The sequence below is a fragment of the Ictalurus furcatus genome, chromosome 3 (assembly GCF_023375685.1).
Source record: "Ictalurus furcatus strain D&B chromosome 3, Billie_1.0, whole genome shotgun sequence".
NCBI classification, from domain to species: Eukaryota; Metazoa; Chordata; class Actinopteri; order Siluriformes; family Ictaluridae; genus Ictalurus; species Ictalurus furcatus.
In genome coordinates, this window is record NC_071257.1 from 15,565,757 (window position 1) to 15,586,903 (window position 21,147).

At 39.7% G+C, this 21,147-nt stretch overlaps 1 protein-coding gene across 1 annotated transcript; it reads right to left on the reverse strand.

Annotated features, from left to right (window-relative positions):
* Positions 1–103: 103 nt before the first annotated feature.
* rab11fip5a (RAB11 family interacting protein 5a (class I)) lies at positions 104–19,777 on the reverse strand. The gene is made up of 6 exons (XM_053620168.1): positions 19,093–19,777; positions 11,696–12,207; positions 10,650–11,394; positions 5,130–7,895; positions 4,244–4,373; positions 104–3,893 (listed from the first exon to the last, which is right to left on the reverse strand). The coding sequence occupies exons 1-6, from the start codon at positions 19,467–19,469 to the stop codon at positions 3,636–3,638; spliced, it is 4,788 nt and encodes a 1,595-aa protein (XP_053476143.1). The 5' UTR covers positions 19,470–19,777; the 3' UTR covers positions 104–3,635.
* Between the last annotated feature and the right edge of the window lie 1,370 nt (positions 19,778–21,147).

A 21,147-nucleotide genomic window follows, 5' to 3' on the forward strand; every position in this document is an offset into this window, starting at 1 on the left:
ATAGCCGAATTCCAGGTAAAAATTAGGCAATATGCACCAAAAATATGTGGACATCTGACTGTCACACCCATATGTGGGTCTTCCGCAAACTATTATCTTTAAATTTGGTTGCACACAATTGTATAGAATGTCTTTAAACACTGTAACATTACAATTTCCCTTCACTGGAACCAAGAGGCCCAAACCTGTTCCAGCATGACAATGCTCCTGTGCACAAAGTGAGATCCATGATTTGCAAAGGCTGGAGTGGAAGAACTCGAATGTCCTACGCAGAGCCCTGACCTCAACCCTGAACACTTGTGAGATGAACTGGAACTCTGTTTAAACTCTGAAAACCCCAGTCCTCCTCCCCCAACATCAGTGACTGAACTCACTAATGCTTTTGTGGCTGGCTGACCACAAATCCCCACAGTCATGCTCCAAAATCCAGTGGGAAGCCTTCTAGAAGTGTGGCGGTTATTATAACAGCAAATGAGGACAAACTCCATATTAAGGGCCATGGTTTTGAAAGGAATGTTCAACTAGCACATATGATTAGGTGGCTACATTCTTTTGGCCAAAGAGTCAATATTTTTCTTTGTAAATTTTATATAAGGTTGATTATATTATCATAATCATTGAGAAGTATGATTTCATTATCCATGTTTATGGCCTCTATAATACAAAATGTTGAGAGAGGAAAATTTACAGAGTGGTCCATTTTAGCTTAATATGATAAATAAAACCGGCCATTTAATTCAGCTACCTTTAATTCAGCTACTCAGTTAAATTAAGCAAGAATTCTGGTGTGTTCTGGATTGGATTAAAAATTATTAAGAGGCCTACCAAAAAACAGACATATTATTATGGTGTCTATATTAAATGCTATGTCAGTCTACAGATATGTACTGTATATCACTGAGATTCACAATAATTGAATCTTGGTCACTATTTGGCCTTTTTTAAAATTTTATTTTAATAGTATTATATTTGCACTATAGGCTGTATGACCCCATGCTGACTGTGTTACATAACTGAAAAATTTCACATCCCCCATTGACCACACAAGATATACAAAAAAAAAAAAAAAAAACCCATCTCAAAGTGAAAAGAGTTTATTTCATTGAGAGATGCAAAAGGACAAATCAGAGAGCTGATTTTAACATTCCCTTTCAATTATCAATACAATAATCAAACAAACTAACGTTTGCCATCTAGGAGACAGGCAAAATACAACCTGGACATCCCAAAGAACAGCACCTCAAGGAAAGATTTGATTTAAAAATGAAACATTTCTATGCCTGTGGAGTAATCAGGGTCCGTGAGCTTCACCTGGACCGGTCCGCTCTATATATTCATGGATTCACAAAATCAAAAGAAACCTAAATGTGAAAGTCAACTATGTATGTAACTGTTACTATATAACCAATCAACTGTTAAATAATGCAATAGCCCATTTTATTTAAAATAAAGTAAGTACAATGGTAATTTATCTTTTTTTAGAATTACAAGAACAAGTGTGTAGGAATGGAATAAACACAAAATTGTTTTTATTTTCAAACTGAAATGCAGCTTTAACAAATAAACAATTAAAATCACAAATAATGGTTTCTATATTCATTCCACCGACACATTCTACAACATGACAGTAAGTCAAGGGCACTTGTACCTCCTGCTGGACTGGACTGCAGGCTGCATCTGGCTTTTCACCGTTCTCTAGCACACCACACTATTGCTTCCTACATTATTAGACTTCTAAAGAGAAAACGTGAAAACATCTCAGCGAACACAGTCATACCTTGGTAGAACAGCATATTCTCAAACGGGGCGTAAAAATAAAAAGGCAGTAAAACCTAAAAGGAAAAATAAATAAAGAACTTCAATAGCTGATAAAATGGAACAAAGCGCAAGAAAGTAAAATGCAACCCATAAGTGAATTTAGAACAGATACTAGAATTTTATATAACCTCTGTGGAACAGCAAATTAAAGGGCAAAAAAAAAAAGGAACAAAAAGAAAGCAAAGCATAAATATTATATCCTTTAAATAAGGACATAGAAAGGTAAAACACCAGGTTTATTAAGAACTGTAAACTTTAGTCTCTGACTGACATTAATATTCCATGAGTCCACTCAAACGACAGTACCATACCAGTCTAATTCACTCAATTTATATATCAATCACAACCTAAGAGCTAGAGATCATAATTCAGTAAGAGGCAGAACATGTGAAACCTTAAGTGCTTCTAATTGCAAGTTTTTGACACGTTACATGTAATATATTGAGCTCTGATTTTCTAGGTTAGCTGGACTATAAGAATTACAGTAGCACAGGAATACTGTAAATATCTTAGGTTCAGAGAATGAGCTAGTGCAGTGTATATGTGCATGTATTCGTGTTTACTCAGTACTTATGCTTTTGAGGAAGAACCATTTAATTAAGTGTATGTGTGGTTTGAAAGTGCTGTTAGACAGGCTGCTACCACACAACTACAGATGGTGCTACACTGCAAAAAACACTGATAGTGGCAACATCCGGGTAACATCAGAAGAACACTACAGGCACACTGACACAGGCCGGAGCCATTGCTGCACTGGGAATACTGGAACACTGAATTATAGCAACTTCTGGCATTTTGTATTCCATGATCATCCACCTCCCTTAGAGACAGTACTGTTTGTTCATCGCTCAATACTGAGGCAGTAATAGCCTGTGACATTACCTGATTTAACCTAACAGTCTGTTGGTAATCAGGTCTGAACACACAGTCCCCTACAATCACACTTCAAGGTAAGGTACAGAGCAGAAAAGTGATGGTTTCACCAATAACAGAACAGAGACATATGATAAGGCAGCATTTGGCATTTCACCAGAGTGGCATATATGCAGTAAGAACAGTATATATCCTGTTCATTACCCCTGAAAGCACTGGCAGCAATGTGTGCATGTTAGCTCGAGCAGGGTGGGAAGGGGACCGGTTGACAGACACAGACTGGGGAACCAGCAGGTTAGTGTGTGCCTCTACTCTTATGCTTATCATTAAAGTGCGGAAGACATGACATGAGGCACAAGCAGATGTGAATTGACCGATTCTGCTTTCTTACGCAGCTATATCTGTTTTTATAACTTGACCGCTTCAGAATTGGCCTGTTCAAGCAGCATAGTTTTATGAGCTTGACATGACATAGGTCCCGTTAACGTGAGGAGAATGGAAGAACAAAATAGAACATTTGGATAACGCATTATTTCAAGCAGCAAAGACTATTCACCCAAGTTTCCTAAAACCAGACCACACCTTCCTTTGATTGACAGGCAGCTTTGGTAACTAGCTGGACAGATGCACCTCTTACACATCCGTTTAGAGGAAGTGAGCAAGAAAGTAAAATTTCTCAGAAATTCCTATAAGAATAAGAATTGCGGGAGTCAGGAAGGGAGGGGGTGGGTGGGTGCACCTGGCCACATACGGGAGGCTCACATAGGTAGACACTGTAGGTAGACAGCGAAGAATGCCAAATATATATCTTTTCTGTGCCTGTTCAATAATGCTTCAATCTACATTTACATGGTAGCAGTAGCAGTGCAGGGTTGCAACTTCTGCCCAGGGATTGTGGAAGATTTGTGAAGTGACCATGAAATGTTTGCTGAATCTCTATCGGGTCATTTAATTTTGGAACGAACTTGCAACAGTGCAGGCGTTTGTTCCATAATGCGGACTAGCAGAGTGTCAATGTAGTCCTCTAGATCTCGGATTAAAATTTTCATCTTCTTTAACTCCACCTCCCGCTTCTGTAGCAACAAGCCATGGCGCTCATATTCCTCCCTCTCCTGTTGGAGCTCAGCATCCCGCTGTACCAGGAGTGACACCAGCTCACTGTGGTTCAGATGGTAGTAGGAGCCTCCACCCTCCACCAAGAGCTGAGAAGTTATTGAAAAGACATGACCACAAACAACAATTTAAAAAATAAAAATAAAAAAAACCCATCATCATGTAATCACTAAAGGTTTTTATTTTTTCAAGGGTTCTTTGCATAATCAAGGATTCTTAGCTTTCTAAAAAAGTCTTCTACCTGGAACCCTTCTTGACTCCTTTTTTCTCAGTAATTCTACATAGAAGCTTTGAAGTTTATATAATTTAACCTAAGAGTGTAAAGCAGTAACAGTGAAACCCTACAAATGTTTAATGGCAGTTCTTTCCTTCTTGTCGTAGCGTATTTCTCTTGATTATTAGTAATAATAACAACGTTAAATACCCAAACTATTCATACCTTCTTCTCAGGTTCCTGGTCTCCTTGGTGACCTCGTCCTGGATGAATGGTGGACTTGATCTTCTCCAGCATAGACCGCCCTTCTGACCTCTTCTCATCTGGCGGTGTCAAAGGCTTCACTGGATGTGGACTAAAACACCCGAGGATGAGAGAAACAAAGATATGCAATTACTCATTGACAGTAAAGTAGGACCATCAAAACCACAGATTAACCATGGTAGATTTAATTAGCCATCTCTGAAATGAAGACAGTGTGTTGTAGGAAGAAATCACATAGTCCCCTGATCCAGACAAAAGACATGCACCCACCACTGTGGAAACCACAAGAGAATGAAAGCATATTCGGCATCTAGAAATAACACAAGGCATGCAAACATCAGCAATTAACTTTACTGAATTGGAAGGTGAGGGAGTGTATGCACCAAGAAGGGGGGAAAAAAAACAGATTGAATGTACAATTATTGTTAAATACTCCACCACAACAAATAAAAACACCACGACACCATAAGTTGTCTGATTTATACATTAATTAAAGAAAGTTAAAGCAAAATTCAGACTGGAAAGCATGAGAAAGACCCCAGCCAGGAAAAAGAACAAGATTAAAAATGCATCCTCACACTCTAAACAATTTAATAACCATCTCCTTAATGACAGCCCACAAAAATTTGGGATGATGTTTGAGTAGTGCAAATTTCATGCAGATCTGAACACTCAGTAATTTTATTTGTTTCTTTAATAAGTTTTTTTAATATATTTTATATTATATATATATATATATAAACAAACACATACACACAGATGGAGCACAGAATCTGCAAAGAGGCTGCATTACTCATACATACCCTCAAATTGATTTCATCTCAAAAGATCACCCTTTTGACCTCACCTGCTGTTATGACAGGGTACCTGATGTTCTTCCTGGGGGAAATAATCATGGGATGCAGCAAATACGGGGGGAAGAGCAGCAGCAGCAGAAGCTAGTACAGTATGCGGCAATGATTTTGCTGGAGCAGAGGGCATAGGAAAGGACAACAGTGGCAGACTATTACTACCTACTGCTACATGTGGTGTAGATGAGGCTAGTGGTGAGAGTTCAAGCAAAGGGGAGCTTATCAAGAGATCATGCCCTGAAGTTAGCCGGTCCAGGTTTGATGGTTCAGGCAGAGGTGTTTGAATAGTAGACCAGTGTATAATGCTGCCCAAATACTCCCCTTGTGGAACAGAAGCTGCAGTAGTTGTTGCTTGTGTATTTTTACTTATTTGTGATGCTTTAACAGAATCAGGACACAATTCCATGTTTGTGCAAGTCTCCCTAGGCACAGTGGGCGCGACAGGGCTTGTGCCAACAGAATGTGTCACAGCATGCTGGGCCACAAACACGTTCTCCAGGAGCAAATCTGTCATAACCAAGTCCTCAGTAATGCTAGAGGTTGGCTCAGATACAAAATCACAGACACACACATTCTCAGTGGACCAACCAAAATCTGTGATAATCTCCAGGTCCTCTAGAGCACCATCACATTTCACATGGTGGGACTGATGAGACTCAGTTGAGCAAATATCCTTATCCATAAACGTATGAGAATCTAACATTAAACATTCTTCCGCTGCCATTGTTGTCATCATATCCAAAATATCAGGAATTCTCTCATGTAGCAAATCATGGTTCATCATTGTGTCCACTGGGGGATCATATTTTTGTATTGATTCATTTGTAACAGTGCCTGTTATGGCCTCTTCTATAATGTCACATTTTTCTAAAGATTTTGGCAAGAAGGTAAGAGATAATGGTGGGTTTGAAGGATCAGACTGAGAAATACCTTCATTTTTTGGCAAAGTTTCTTGAGAAATTTCAGCTTGGTTTTGCTGTAGTTCTGATACAATCCTCTGAGACTGGTAATTTGTTGGCAGGACTTCCTGGGATGAACCAGATTTTGGCTTGGCTTCTTGAAAAGTGTCACTTTTCAGACAGGCCACTGGAGAGAGTTGGGAAATGGTAAGAGAACCGTGCTGTGACATACATGTGAGGTAGTGCTCAGAGTCTACACTCTCATAGTGGCTATGGGAAAGCACATACCCAGGAGACAGTGCTGAAGATAATGTCTGTCTGCTACCATTTGGTCTCTCTACCAAATATGGTCCACTGAGGGTTTCAGATAAACTGAAACGTCCCTTAGATGGATTATGTGGAGAATCACTGAGTTTCTCCTTTGTAAATGACATGTTTCTTGATTCTGTAGAAGAAGAATCCATAAGAACCTTCAAGTTCTCAATATCAAAACCTTTCCCTACAAAACAAACTTCACTTGTGTCTAATGATCCACATCCTGGATTACCTGCAGCATCTTTCTCCACTGTCAATCTTCCTTGTAATACAGAGTCACTGAGTCCTAAGGGAATGGACAATCCTAATGGATATGTTGCTGGATGGACATCCAAGCATGTTCTTTCTTTAATGGCAGACTCTTTCAATACTACGTCTCCATCTCCTGTTCCAATACCAAAATCTGATTTGAAGTTCTGTTGTCCTTTTGAGAGGGACTTTGACTCTGGGACTTTACAACCCCTGCTTGGAGATTCAGATGTTACAATGGAAGATGTTTCCCGAATATCAAAGTTGCAGTAAGGCAGAGATGTCTTCTGGATTTCTACAGACCCTTTAGTGTCATCATCTGTCGGTCTCTTGAAAGTAATGCACTTGCCTGTTTCATGTTCAAACTTTTCATCCAGGCCAAAGTAATTTAATGATTCAGAACTGAGTGCTGAGGGTTTAGGAGTCATAGACAACACCGACATTGCATTCGGTGTAATATTTATTTGGCAGACTGAGACTGCACTGACTTTGTCCCTATTAAATGTGCAGCTTGAACGTGTAGGGTAAGGGCATGCTAGGGCATGAAGTTCAGAGAAATCTATGCTCGAGTTATGAGGCAATGAGGAGTCAAATTCAGATTCCGACGCATCCAGAGGAACAGAATTATTGAGGTCAGTCTTCTGAGTACCACAGTGTATAAAATTAGCTTCAGCTTCAGAATGAGAAAGTGCATCTACCATTAAAGTGCATGCTGGGGTTATATTACATACACTTTCTAGAGCATAAGCTTTGTTGGACACAACTGGGTCACCTTCACCACATGTGGGTGTTTGATTAGTTGGTTCAATTGGGTAGGAAGAAGGAAGGGTAGTCATCTTCTGAGTACCAATCTTTGAGTTTAGCTTCAATCTATCACCAATGAAATCACCACATTGTGTATATTTGTCAGAGTCATCTGATGCATCAGTTCTGCAAAAAGAATTTGTAAGATTAGGTGATGCTCCATCCACTAGGATTCCCTTTGAATTTCCAGCTTCAACTACAATTAGAGGAGGGGTGGGGTTTCTTGGTCTGGAGGAAGGCACTTCAGGTTGATGGATGGCTGGGCTACAGAGAAAGGGCAAAGCAGGTGTTAATGGAGTGACAGTATGCAGCTCTTGGAAAAATGGATTTTGCTTAAGTAGTGAAAAGAAAGGGTTAGCAGGAGAGATGAATGAGGTGGAAGTGAAGGGGTTAGTATGTTGGCAAGTCATCCCCTCTGAGAGATCAGTGGGAAACGGGGATAAAAGAGAGAGGGTTGTGCTGGAGCTGAAGTCTATCTGAGGAGCAGCCAGCTGGCTGTGAATGGAAGGCACACACAGTCACCCCATTAGAGACCCTTAGTATCAATTTAACCTTTAGTAATCTAAATGATCTCTCATTATTGCCTGCAGTAAGTACTGTATTTATATGTACTGTGAATTTTGGAGGCAATATATTTTGAGGGGTAAGGCTATGGTTGAAATGGTACTCTAGAAAAGCTACATATCAAGTTTCTGAAAAACATTTAAACAAATGTGACTACAATATTTTTTATGACTGGATGGAATCTGGTATCTCTCTCTCCCCAAGACACATTTGATGACAAAAATCCCTTCTAACAGGTGATGGACATGGTCTGTGAATGCCAAAATTACACGTTGAAGAAGACAATTAACACCTAATTTACAAAATCCCCTATAACAAGTTGACAAGTTATAATCCAGTTGTGCTTTACATTATATTGTTTACCATTTTAATGAGTGTTGTACCTGTACAATACAGTTTTTTTGTCAAACAGAGCCACTACTGGTTATCAAGAATGATCAAGGCATATCAAGGTCATCAAGGCCAGGTTGTTTTGTAAAACACTTTATGATCAAATACATGATCATATAACTCATTAAACCTGGCTAGATCACATAATTATTAGGGAGTCATGTTTGTATTTTAATAAGTAACCTTAAAATGAAGCACTGAAGGCTAGAATGCTTTCAGTTAAGGTCAGTGTGGAACAGAGTCAGGGTAAAAACCTATGCCTAATTTAAAGACATCTCTTTATATATTAAAATACACATGCACACAACTGTACAGTATGTGTACATAGAATGAGTAATAGCAAATGAATCATACCACACCTGCTTTATCTTGCAGCACTGCAGACTGCTAGCATTGCAGAGCTAGGACACATCATAATGATCATCCAACCATATCAAAGAAAGAATGAGAGCAGCAGAGCCAAGCAGCATGGAGGGAATGAATACAAGCGAAAAGGCGACTGTAATCTAAATGTTATTTAGGGCAGTGAATAAAATAATTCAGTACTGTAATGCGTCATAATCACATTGGTGTACAATTTGGACACATTTGTTCAACTTTTCCATGAAAATATGAAATGTTCAGTGAGTTTCAGCAGCAGTCTTCAGTGAATCTACCAAACACTGTCCATAATCAGTGTACACAAAATAACCAGTAAGACAGACACAAATGTCTTGTTTGGTTGACATTCAATGACAAGAGGTCTTGGAAAATAATTAAACAACATATTTCTGGGTTCATCTTTTGGGTTTCCTTCGGTATATACAAAACATGCAAAATCAGCAAAAATGTACAAATAAAAAGTAACAGTTCAGCCAGTTACACAAGTCAATTCCAGAATAATCGGCACTTTTATGAAAAACATTCTTATTAAAAAAAAAATCTCTTTTTAAATAATAGTATTTTCTAAAAAAAAAAATTTTAAAAAAGAAAAAAAAAAAGCATGCAGCAAAATTAAAGACACCAGTCACCAATATTTAAAATAAATGCAACTAGATAGTTGATAAACAAATTACTACATGATTGACTGATCAGATAATTGTATGAATGAATAGGTGTTCAAGTGTTCTTAACAAAGTACTCTGCGAGTGTATATTCATGCTTGCTCATTTTCATGAAGGGTGCCAATATTTCTGGAGTTGACAATAGATTTAACAGTTATACCAAATTTCCTTTCTTCATTATTTTCCTCGAACAGCCACAAGACATTATTTAAAACAGCCTACTAACCCAGGAGAAGAATTTGTGCAGCTCAGGGGCATAGATGGGAGGATTTCAGGTTTGAACCTCACCTGAAATATTTTATGATAGTTCCAAATGCTTATTTGTGGGTAAGCATAACACCATAAAGATGGTCAGTGTGATCAGTGCAATTCCTCCATATCTAGTCGCAAATTAATATGTCCCTTAGTTTATTTTCACCACATTATATTGGCTACCAGCTGTTACAGTGAGAAGTATTATCAGGATCATGTATTGCTCTTGTTTCTGTTTGAAAGCTAATAGCCAGCTTGCCACACCCTGGTCACTGGGATATCCAGCAGACAGCTAACAAAGTACTGGAGGTTTACTGCAATAGAAGATAAAACCATATCTAATTTTTTAAGAAGATATGTAATTTTCCCTCTATTACTAGATGTAGTATATCTACTCCATTACTATGTCTTTAGAATTATTTTCATAGAACTGTCAAAAGGTATCTCATGGCAACCTTATTAATATACCAAGATTGGTGGATGGTAGATCATGCCTTAAATGATTAACAAATTTGTGCCATCATTGTTCCTACTATTGTCTGAAATCCACTTTAAATGCATGAGCGCACCACACTTAGCAATATATAAAATGTACAGATTGCAATTAAATTTTTTTTTTTTTTTTTTTTTTTTATATAAACACAGCATATTTCTTCATCCACCCCCAAATGAATCACTAGCTATGCCACTGGTGCAGGTATTTAAGATTACTGATCAAGAATCATTACTGATCTAGTTACACTACACACACACACACACACACAGCCATATAATCTGTCCATCATCCCTAGGGACCCAACAACAGGAAACACACATCCAAATAGTACTGAGGACAAATGTAGAATGTATAGGAGCAAAGAGGAAAGGCAAGGGGGAGAGAGAGTGTGCTAAATGGGGGGGATGACAGTCCTATCTGCAGTGATATTAGTGTAATCACAACTGAGAACCCATCTATACGCACATGTTTTGAATGGAATCAGTCAGTAATACACAGTTTTACCTTGGTTTACTGTATGGGTCCTTAGAGCTGAACCAGCCTCTGTGTCTTCCCTCTGCAGCTGGCTGAGCATGACCACTTTCCACTTTTTCAGCCCGTGCATGTGAGAACAAGCCTCGCTTCTTCTTGCCTTGAACTTCTATCTCGCTTACAGACACAGCAGTCTCCACCACTGTTTCATCGGCCATCAACCCAGCATTATCCAGTGCAGCAGCAATGGCAGCCTTCTCCTCCTCTCCTGGTTTGTCAAAAGACCAGCGGCGGCCGTCTATAGGCCCTCCGCCCTGCTGCTCCTCTTTACGGCGAGAGAGGTTCTGCAAAGATAAAGAGAGAGCAGAACCCTTCTGCAGCAGTCCTACTGCAGGGAACTGCAGGTCAGGCTTGGATTTAGACTCCACTTTAGGCTGAAGAGTCTGAAATTCTGAACTGGGTTGAGGTTTGATTTCTGGGGGCTGGGTGGTTTGGGCCTGAGTAGGTTTGCCTTTCTGTGGTGGGCTAGTCTGAGGAGTGTTTGGTGATTCTTGTTGGGTCTCTGTCTGTGGCCTAGGATGTTGTAGTACCAGTGAGGGGGGTTGGTGAGTAAGAGGAGATGTCTCCACTGGATTTCCATTTACACAGACAGAGGGCAGGAGAATGGGGGCATCACTGTCAGTGGTCAGGGAATGAGGCACTGGGATGCTAAGGTCACACTCCTCATCAAACACATATCTAACAGGAGAGACCAGTGGTGAGGGGGCTACTGTGTGCTCTGAGAGAGAGAGAGAGAGAGAGAGAGAGAGAGAGAGAGAGGGGAATTAAAAGCCATAGAAAGTGCATGTGTACTTGTCTTTCAATATTTATGAAGACCAAAAGATATCAAAATAAAAATCAAAATGATTGCCTTGGCCTTTTACTGGTCTGGAACAGAAGTTTGGGATTAGTCTTTTTGAAGGAAAACTTTACATTTATAGTTCTATTTAGCTTTGGAACAGAATAATGATTAAGGTTAAACAATGAATGGGGGACAGGTTACAGTTCACACATACAGCAATAACTCTGTGTGTGTGTACCTGGGCTGTTGTCTGCAGTCAGGTTGCTGCTGTTGCTGGGTGAATTGGAGAGGTCAGAGACCACTACACTGATGCCAGCAGTTGGGCTAAGGCTGCCCCCTCTAGAAGATGACTCGCTGCTCTCAGAACCCAGAGATGTGCTAGAACGTGTGTCTGAAGACTTCCGTAACCTTCCGTGAAGGAAGTAACTCCTCATTTTACTCCTCCTCAACTCCCCTCCTTCGTCATCCTCATAGTCTTCCTCTCCACCACCATCACTTGGCAGACGGCTCCGCATGCGCGCCAACGCACCATAACCCCCAGGCACAATGGCTGAGTTGGACTCTTCATCCCCACCACGCTTCCGGGCACGCATGCGCTCACGCAGCCTGATGAAGGCTGACCGAGGTTTGTCCTTCATGGAGAGGTCATACATGCTGGCCGTCAGGTTATGGCGAGTGAACTGCACCGTTAGCTGAAGCTCCCCTCTTTCTTTCTCCTTTTTGCCAGTTTTAGAATGAAGCTTGTACCATCTGGAGGAGAAAAGAAGGATGAACTTAGAAAAAGTGGATGTACAATTGTTTCTTCTTTTTCCTTCCTTCCATTATATATGTTAACATACTGTTCTAAAAATGGGATCAGGCATTAGTTAAGGTTAAACTAGGTTTTGCATCAACTCCATACCTCATTGTGCTCAATTTCACAATACATGTATTTTAAGAAACTCACAGCCTACACCGCTGCGCAGAATCTAGCTCCCTTTTAATGTACATTTAAAAAGGTGGTTGTCCACCAATCGTAGGGTTGGTGGTTCGATTCCCGGCCCACATGACTCCCCATGCTGAAGTGTCACTTGACACTTGATGGCAAGCTAGCACCTTGCATGCCAGCTCTGCAGTGTGTGTGTGTGTGTGTGTATGGGTGAATGAGAAACAGTATAAAACGCTTTGTAGAACCACTAAAGGTTAAAAAAAGCACTATATAAGTGCAGACCATTTACCATTATATGCTTTCCAGAGACTTTTAATTTTTTGTTTTCCAACTTGTGATTAAAAAATGCTGAGAATTTTATTCTGTAGCAAATTCAAAAGTGAATTCAACATGTCCTTCAAAATCACAGAATTATTCAATAAATCCTTAGATTATTTCAAAAGTCCTTATTTCATAGAGCTCCATATAAGTTTTTTTGTTTGTTTGTTTAACAGGGAAACAGATGACATGCTGACATATTTTATAACTAGACATCATTAGTGGATGATTGTATACACTTCAGAAAAGCAGCACTTATCCTCATATCCCATCCACACAACTTTGTACTTATACCTTGTTACAACAGTTAATGAATACTCCTACTAAGGGCTGAATTGATGCAGGGACATGGGACACAGAAGCAAATATTTTACTTTAGAAAAACACATCCTGTGCATAAAGCCACATAATTAACCAGCTGAGACATATGATTACTATCCAAGGAGGAAATGTAAGAAATCTATCATGGCCTAGCTGGCCTATCAGTTGCACCTGCTGTAGGCATAAGCACATCATACATAATATTATATGATGGTAATGCTCAGAGATGTACTGATGCACCCAGGAGTGATTAGATCTGCACAGAAGGAAAAGTTGGAGTAGATCAATAACGCAGAAAAGGTTGGAACAATATCATGTGAACCAACTCAGTCAATTGCTTAGTATTATTAACTAGCCCAAGATGAAGCCTCAAGATGAAAGTTAGAAAATTCGCTGATGCACTTCCTGTGTCACTGCCATTTTGATCGTACTTGCATAATGTCTGTTTAAAAAGAAAAGCATTACCTCCAAACCTTTGTAGGACCTCTGTAAACATAACTTAAAAAATGTTGGTTGTTAACTAGAAGATAGGTTCAGAATTTGAACATACATTTGTTTGTAAACAAGTTTTTTTTGTTTGTTTGTTTTTTAAATGTACACAAAGTTATTACACATAATTTGAAAGCTTTCATCTCAAGTATTTGACTATGTAGAAATTACCTGGGTTTGTCATTCATGCCTTCTTTGCCCTGCCAATTAAATGCTAACTTTACTGTAGGTGATCTGTGGGTGAAATGGCATATGGCTTCTTAGTCTTCTTATCCTTCTTTAGGCAAGTTGTGTTAAAATGACTCACTGTACATCTCAGCTATATACACATGCAAAAATGTTGACATAACCAGCATCAAAAGCTCAATTTAATGCTTATCAGCAGTATTGATCTGCAAAACTGTGCAATACACAGTACAGTACAATACATTGCACCCTTGGTAAATAGGAGCAAAGAAGGCTGTGAAAAATTGTCTATCATTTAACCTTTTGATACTTTGCCAAGATAACAGCTCCGAGTCTTTTCCTATAATGCCTGATGAGGTTGGAGAATACATGGCAAGGGATCTGAGACCATTCCTCCATACAGAATCTCTCCAGATCCTTCACATTCCCAGGTCCACGCTGGTGGACTCTCCTTCAGTTCACCCCACAGGTTTTCTGTGGGTTTCAAGTCAGGGGACTGGGATGGTCATGGCAGGACCTTGATTTTGTGGTCAGTAAACCATTTTTTGTGTTGATTTTGATGTATGTTTTGGATCATTGTCCTGCTAGAAGATCCAACCACTGACCATTTTAAGCTTTCTGGCAGAGGCAGTCAGGTTTTCATTTAATGTCTGCTGATATTTGATAGAGTCCATGATGCCATGTTTCCTAACAAAATGTCCAGGTCCTCGCAGAAAAACAGCCCCAAAACATTAAAGGTCCACCACCATATTTAACCGTGGGCATGAGGTACCACCTCTGGTGTTTATTGACAAAAAGCTCTATTTTGGTTTCATCTGACCATAGAACCCGAGCCCATTTGAAGTTCCAGTAGTGTCTGGCAAACTGAAGACACTGGAGTTTGTTTTTGGATGAGAGTAAAGGCTTTTTTCCTTTGAAACCCTTCCAAACAACTTGTGGTGATGTAGGTGACTTCAGATTGTAGTTTTGGAGACTTCCTGACCCCAAGACACAACTAACTTCTGCAATTCTCTAGCTGTGATCCTTGGAGATTTTTTTTGGGTCACTCGAACCATCCTCTTCACAGTGTATTGAGACAATATAGACAAGTCCTCTTCCAGGTTGATACATAACATTTCCAGTTGACTGGAACTTCTTAATTATAGCCCTGATGGGGGAAATGGACATTTTTCAATGCGTGTGCTATTTTCTTATAGCCACTTCCCATTATGTCAAGCTCAACAGCCCATCACACAACACATCACAGCTATATTCATTGGTTTTACCAATTGTTAGGAATGACTAAGGGAATTTGGCCTGTGTTACCTGATATTTATACCCCTGTGAAACAAGAAGTTACGGTTGAATAATTTCCTGTTCCCAGTCACTCAGGTGTACTAAAAATTTTTAAATATCAATGGGAATGTACTCCAAATATATTTCTCTCATATTCTCATAGGGGTGCCAATAATTGTTGCGCACATATTTAACAAAGATTTTTTTTTTTTTGATAAACCTGTGTTTTGTTTGCAATTGTTTGATATCCATGAGAGCAAAATATTTTTGTGAATTTTTTGAACAGATCAAAAGGTTAAACAATAAAAACAATTTTTCACAGCCTTCTTTGCTCATATTTACCAAGGGTACCAATATTACTGGAGGGCACTGTATATGCACACATTTAGCATTACAGTAAACATTACTTTCATAATGTAATGAGTCCAGAGATTAATATGACCATGCTGCAAATTTCTCTTCCTGCTCACAGCTGCATATCTGCACCAATGCACACAAACACCATTACAGTCACGGTCACTCACACCCACCCCACCCTCACACAACTGGGTTTAGCACCAATGTCCTAGACCTTCATTCCTATATACTGTCACTAAAGTAAAAGGGGACCAGGGTGTCTAGCATGTAGTTTTTACTTCCTTTTACACCTGTTCCTCTCTTTGCTTACGTACACACACGAGTGTGGATCTTAAACTTGGCTACATCTGGAGAGTAGACTTATGAGAGTAGACTTATGAGAGTAGATGGGATAAGAACTGTTGATGATTCTTATCCTGCATCTTCAGCCAAAATAACACAGTTTAATTGCTAAAATATCTAATATTATTGTATGGAATGGTAACAAACATATCAAGGTAAATCTGCAGACAATGTTTGTCTTGTAAGGCAGGCTTGTGGTTTTAGTGTATTATCTGCCAGGCTCTGTTGACTTTAGCATCATCTGCATCCATACTCAAGGTTTTAGCTTCATAGGTCAGACTCTAAGGATGCCATTTGCACTAGAATAAATTTTTTACACAACACTTCTCATTCACTTTAGATTCTGCCAAATTCTGTAGATATGCTTGCTTCATTTCCTCTTTAAACATCAGTAATCACACTACACCCAATTTTGTTAGATATGGTAAACATTTACCTGAAGAATATGAAACCACACAACAAGTGCCAGTCCAGAAAATTGGGTAAATAGTGTCTTTAACCCTAAAATGAGTGCGTATTATTAAAATACCAAATGCCAGATTTAAAATAGTGTGCAGTGTCACTGTTTAAGATGCCAAGCTATACTTTCTCACAGACACTCAGACAATCAACAACCTAGCCTACATACCTTACCTCCACATCCTGGAAAACACCAACACAACACAGAAATTACCCAATTACCAAGAGTGACTCAAATACAAAGTCATATAGGAACCGAGTAACTATACTGTGCAGAAAAACAAGAATGCAAAGCATACACACACACGTACTTCTTTATACATGTACTTAGTTTTCTCATGCGTCTTTTCTTAATCACCAACCAACTTGATTTCCTATTTCCTAGACATGCAAAGGAAGTGGTGAGGATGAAGAGTTGTCTCAGGAAACGCTCTCATTTCCTCTGATATATGCATTCACAAGCACACAGACTAACACTTATCGGGTATCGTTTATCAATCTTTTAGCAAAGTTGCATAAAATGTTTGCATCAGCCAAACCAAAATATTTTTTTTTGCCAGTTCAGGACCCCTGATTTTATCTGTGCTTGCACGTGCATGTTCATGCATACTACTCACCCGTAAATTACCAGGTATATGCAAGGGTTGTGCATGCAAATACACAGTTGAATCGCATTTGTCACACCCACAAAACACCATAAGAAGGAAAAGCTCACAGAGCTGAAATGACAGTAAAATACAGTTTATTAAAAAAAAAAAAACACACAACACACTTTCTCTATGCCAATAAATATATGTATTGTTATATGGCATTTTGGTAAAGAATCAGTTAACCACATAAGCTTCATCATTAGGGGAAATTTGATTTTAGTGTGGTGTTATCTTTTCCATTTTACAAAAGGTTTTAGGTGTTATTATTTGAATAAAATACGAAACTCTCCAAATTCACAGATAAACTTGGATTTCTAAACTTCTATATGACAGCCAATCCTCATCCAGGTGCTGTAGCCAGTCAACAACCATGTGATATTTTCACATTGACAAAAGATAAAGTTGGAGCCTCAAAGTGGTGAGCCAGAGAAGGAAAAAACTTTCAGCTGTAGAGAGGTTCATATATACCCAAGAGCCTAACTAAAAGCAAGTATAAAGAACAGGATTGGTCTTGTTTTACCCTATTCTAAGACAAGTAAACATTCTGATACAATACTCTTCAGTGCAGCAAAACCCTAATATATATAACTAAGGTCAGATAACAACATTAATTATTACCTCCATTAGTTAGCTACATGCTTTTTCCTTAATAACCAGAATCCTTCCAGTGCAACCTGGACTGTGTGTGTGCACATTTGCACAGAAACATATACCTTATGTTCTAATGTATTTCAATATGACTACGTTGTTAAATGTTTTGAAATGCCATTTAAGGTCACATCTTGTTTAGAAGTGAAATGTCTTGTATGTCGAAAAATAAACTGAGAAAAGTAAAACTTAAGTTTATATGACCATAAGGAGGTCTGCAACTGCCAGTGTTTTTAAAAAAAAATAAAAAATAAAAAATTATTGAATAATTTTAGTTGAATTTTTCATACTGTAAATTTGACATAACCTTGGAACACAACTAAGTTATAAAAGTAGATTTCAGTACCTTAACTAAAGAATCACAACTTTGATGGGCTATGTGTCAAAACAGCTCCTGCTCACAATAGAAATGTTATATTACTAAAGTCACAAATTACTGTGACTGAACGGACTAACACAGATTAAAACCTAATCTTTCCATGTGGCATATTAAAACTTACTTACATGGCCCTTATGAAAAATATTTACAATTGTCAAGCTTGTGACTCATTGGAATGTTACTGTATGAATAGCATGGTAAAAATAAAACAATACTTTGCAAGGTTATATTATATTTAGTTAAGCAATGCCCAGCCCCATTCCTGAACATTCAACACATCCAGTTCTAATCATCACCAACTGCTCACTCACACACACACACACACACACACACACACACACACACACACACCTTAATTAGTTAGTGGAGTACAACAAAAGCTTCTTCTAACAGGTTACTGTATAACAAAAAGCTTTTTTCAAGCTACTGTACTGTAGCCTCTGGCAGAGGTCAACACTGCAAAGTACTGTAGCTTAACAGAAACTGGTATTTGGACCAATACCCAGATTATCTACAGAAATTCACCACTGTATACTCAAACCAAGTAGATTACAGTGGTGTACATCATGTTCTAAGCAGTTTGTTCATCATTAGACCTCTGCATGAGAAAACAAATATGACAGTGACCTGTTTTCAGAAAAGTCCAAATCACCAGTTACCAGTGGCTCAGTCAATGCCATCCAGACTTAGTATGCAAACTGCTTTGTAACTTCTAATCATCATTTAATATTCCCATTTCAGACTGGACTACATCACTGATGAGGCCTGCCCGTGTAAGCTTAAAATTAGCTTAAATGTATAGAATGCAAAAGCCGACAGAGGAGAACATGGATTCTCTGAGAACAGGACGCTCATCATTCCCACATTAGAAACCGGAAAGTCTAGACTCTGCATCTGTAAGAGGTCACTCTTTATGCTGTGACCTTGAGGCTGAAACGTTCTCCGAAACGTACACATGATGCTTAAATATACTATATTTACTTCACCACACTAATACTCAGATGGCATCAGTAACTGTCCCGAGGCCTCCTTCACAGTCCTCCCTCCGTGAGTTGTATGAAGGAGGGCGTGACTGCGGAGTGGATTGCAGCAATCTCTCTCTCACTCACTCTCGGTCTCTCTTTTTGAGCTAGATCGCTCTTCTGACATAAAAACCAGGCAGCGGCTATAATCTCCATCATCTTTACCAATACGACAAAACCTTACTGCGATTTGCTTTTTGCATAAACACGGAACTACTGACGCCACTTAAGTAAACAAGCAAATAAGCAAATAAAACCTACTCGTTTCTCATGCACGCACGCTCACGGAACGCCTTGTCCAGCGCGATCACAGTCTGGCCAAGGAACACGTCAAGGCCGATGAGCGCCCGGTGCATGACGGTGAAGGTGAGGTCGCCGGTGCCGGCCGGGTGTGCGTCGCGGCCCGCGTCCTCCAGCACGCCAGGCTGCAGCTCGAATGTGCACTCCTCGCCCCATTCGGGCTCCGTGCTTTTCTCTATCACGCATGTGGAGTACTTCTCCTTGCCGAGCTGTACCACGGTGTACGCGTCGCTCGTGCCGTGCTTGCCCTTGGCGCGGAGCCCGCGGGCGCGGATCACCAGCACCTGCACGTGCGTCGGCACCCATCGCTGCTCCTCGTCCCTGTTTACCGAGGCCATGGGCGCGCGTGCTCGCGGTTCCGAGACATAGACCGCGCGACGGATGGTGACGTTAAAAGTCTAGCACCGTCGCGTGAAGCCCAAGTAATGCGCCGATGCAAAGTGATCGTCAGCCTAATCTCTTTCTTCGCGACAAAGCATGATTTCCGTCAGCGGGTAAGCCTGCTACAGTATGTGACTGTCTGCTTCAAATAAATGTATGGACCACGTTCTCCCTGCGTGTGTGTGTCGCGTTGTATCTCTTTCCAGCGGCCGAAGATTTTTGCCTTTGCGGCGCTGTTGCCACCGAATCAGTCCGCCGACGTCACTGCTTTATCTTCCCGCAACACGAGGAAGTACCGGAAAGCCCCGCAGATCCGTCCCCAACCGCATACTACCTTACTACACAGTATGTCCAAATAGTATTCCACTAGCCTATTTCTAGTATTTAGTACTGTATTAACACCGGTTATCTGCCATACTTCCGGCCATAGGATGTGATACTGTAGATTTCGTTCCGAACTACTGTTAGAGTCTATCCTTGTCTGCCTATGCTACTACTCATTTTTTTCTCTCTCTCTAAGTAGCCTAATTTTTTTATTATTATTTTTTTTTTTTTGCAGTACTAAATAATTTAAAATGTCTACACCGGTAGAGGTCCTGTACGGGAATTCCCTTATTTTGCCTAATAATGACATGCTGTTCCAGATGGCAGTAATGAGACACTTTGTGAACAAGGGAAGACTGTTTTCGAAGATGCACTGACTCACCTGCCAACAAGCCGAAGCAGGGAGCACTACAATGTTGAAAGCTACAGCGCCTGGCCAATATTATAATCTGCGTGCAATTAGGTTCAAATTGCCACAAATCCGGGCGTGGCTATGTGCATAGTTTTCATTAAGCTATAGGCTAGTTGTTCGGGTCTGTTCATGCACATGTCCTCATTTCCCCCCGGATTCATCAAGAGCAGCATATGATAAAATATCACATCTGAAATCAATAGAGAATGCATTAATGTGTGAAATTCCTTCTAAGTAGAAATAACACAAAGTCCTAATATGGCGGGGCAGACATGATGTGTTGGATAGTTTTTTCCCTAGACCACATTTAAACTTGCTTTAGATTGTGTACGCCAGTGGTCACCAACCCTTTTCCTGGAGATCTACCTTCCTGCAGGTTTCGTCTCCAACCAAATCTTACACACCTGTTTTAGTTCATCACAAACTTCTTAAGGCAATGAATAGATGGTCAGGTGGGCACAATTATGGTTGGAGCAAAAGTCTTCAGGAAGCTAGATCTCCAGGAACAGGGTTGGTGACCACCGGTGTATGCTACTCATACATGTAGAAAGTATCCAGAGCCATTAACTTAGTGGAGACATTAAAAGTATTAATATTTGTAGGCCACTTAAACTTTTGGGGGAAGAATTCATGTCCATGTCTCTGGATAGTGAAAGCCCCCCCCCCCCCCCCATTCCATTTAAATATATATATATATATATATATATAATTTGTTTATCTATTTATTTATTTATCCTTCATTTAACCAGGAAGATCCCATTGAGATATCACAATCTCTTCTTCCAGGGAGAAATTGTCAAGATGGCGGCACATAGAGTTTCACAGAGAGATAATCACAGAAAACAATACCCATAGAAAACAATTAATAAGAATAAAATCAAGAAACACTTACAAGACTC

Coding starts and splice junctions, on each gene's coding strand:
- rab11fip5a (XM_053620168.1), bottom strand. CDS start 19,469: ATGGCCTCGGTAAACAGGGACGAGGAGCAGCGATGGGTGCCGACGCAC. Junction 11,395..11,695: donor GACTGCAGACAACAGCCCAG/GTACACACACAC, acceptor TCTCTCTCTCAG/AGCACACAGTAGCCCCCTCA. Junction 3,894..4,243: donor ACCAGGAACCTGAGAAGAAG/GTATGAATAGTT, acceptor ATAACTTCTCAG/CTCTTGGTGGAGGGTGGAGG.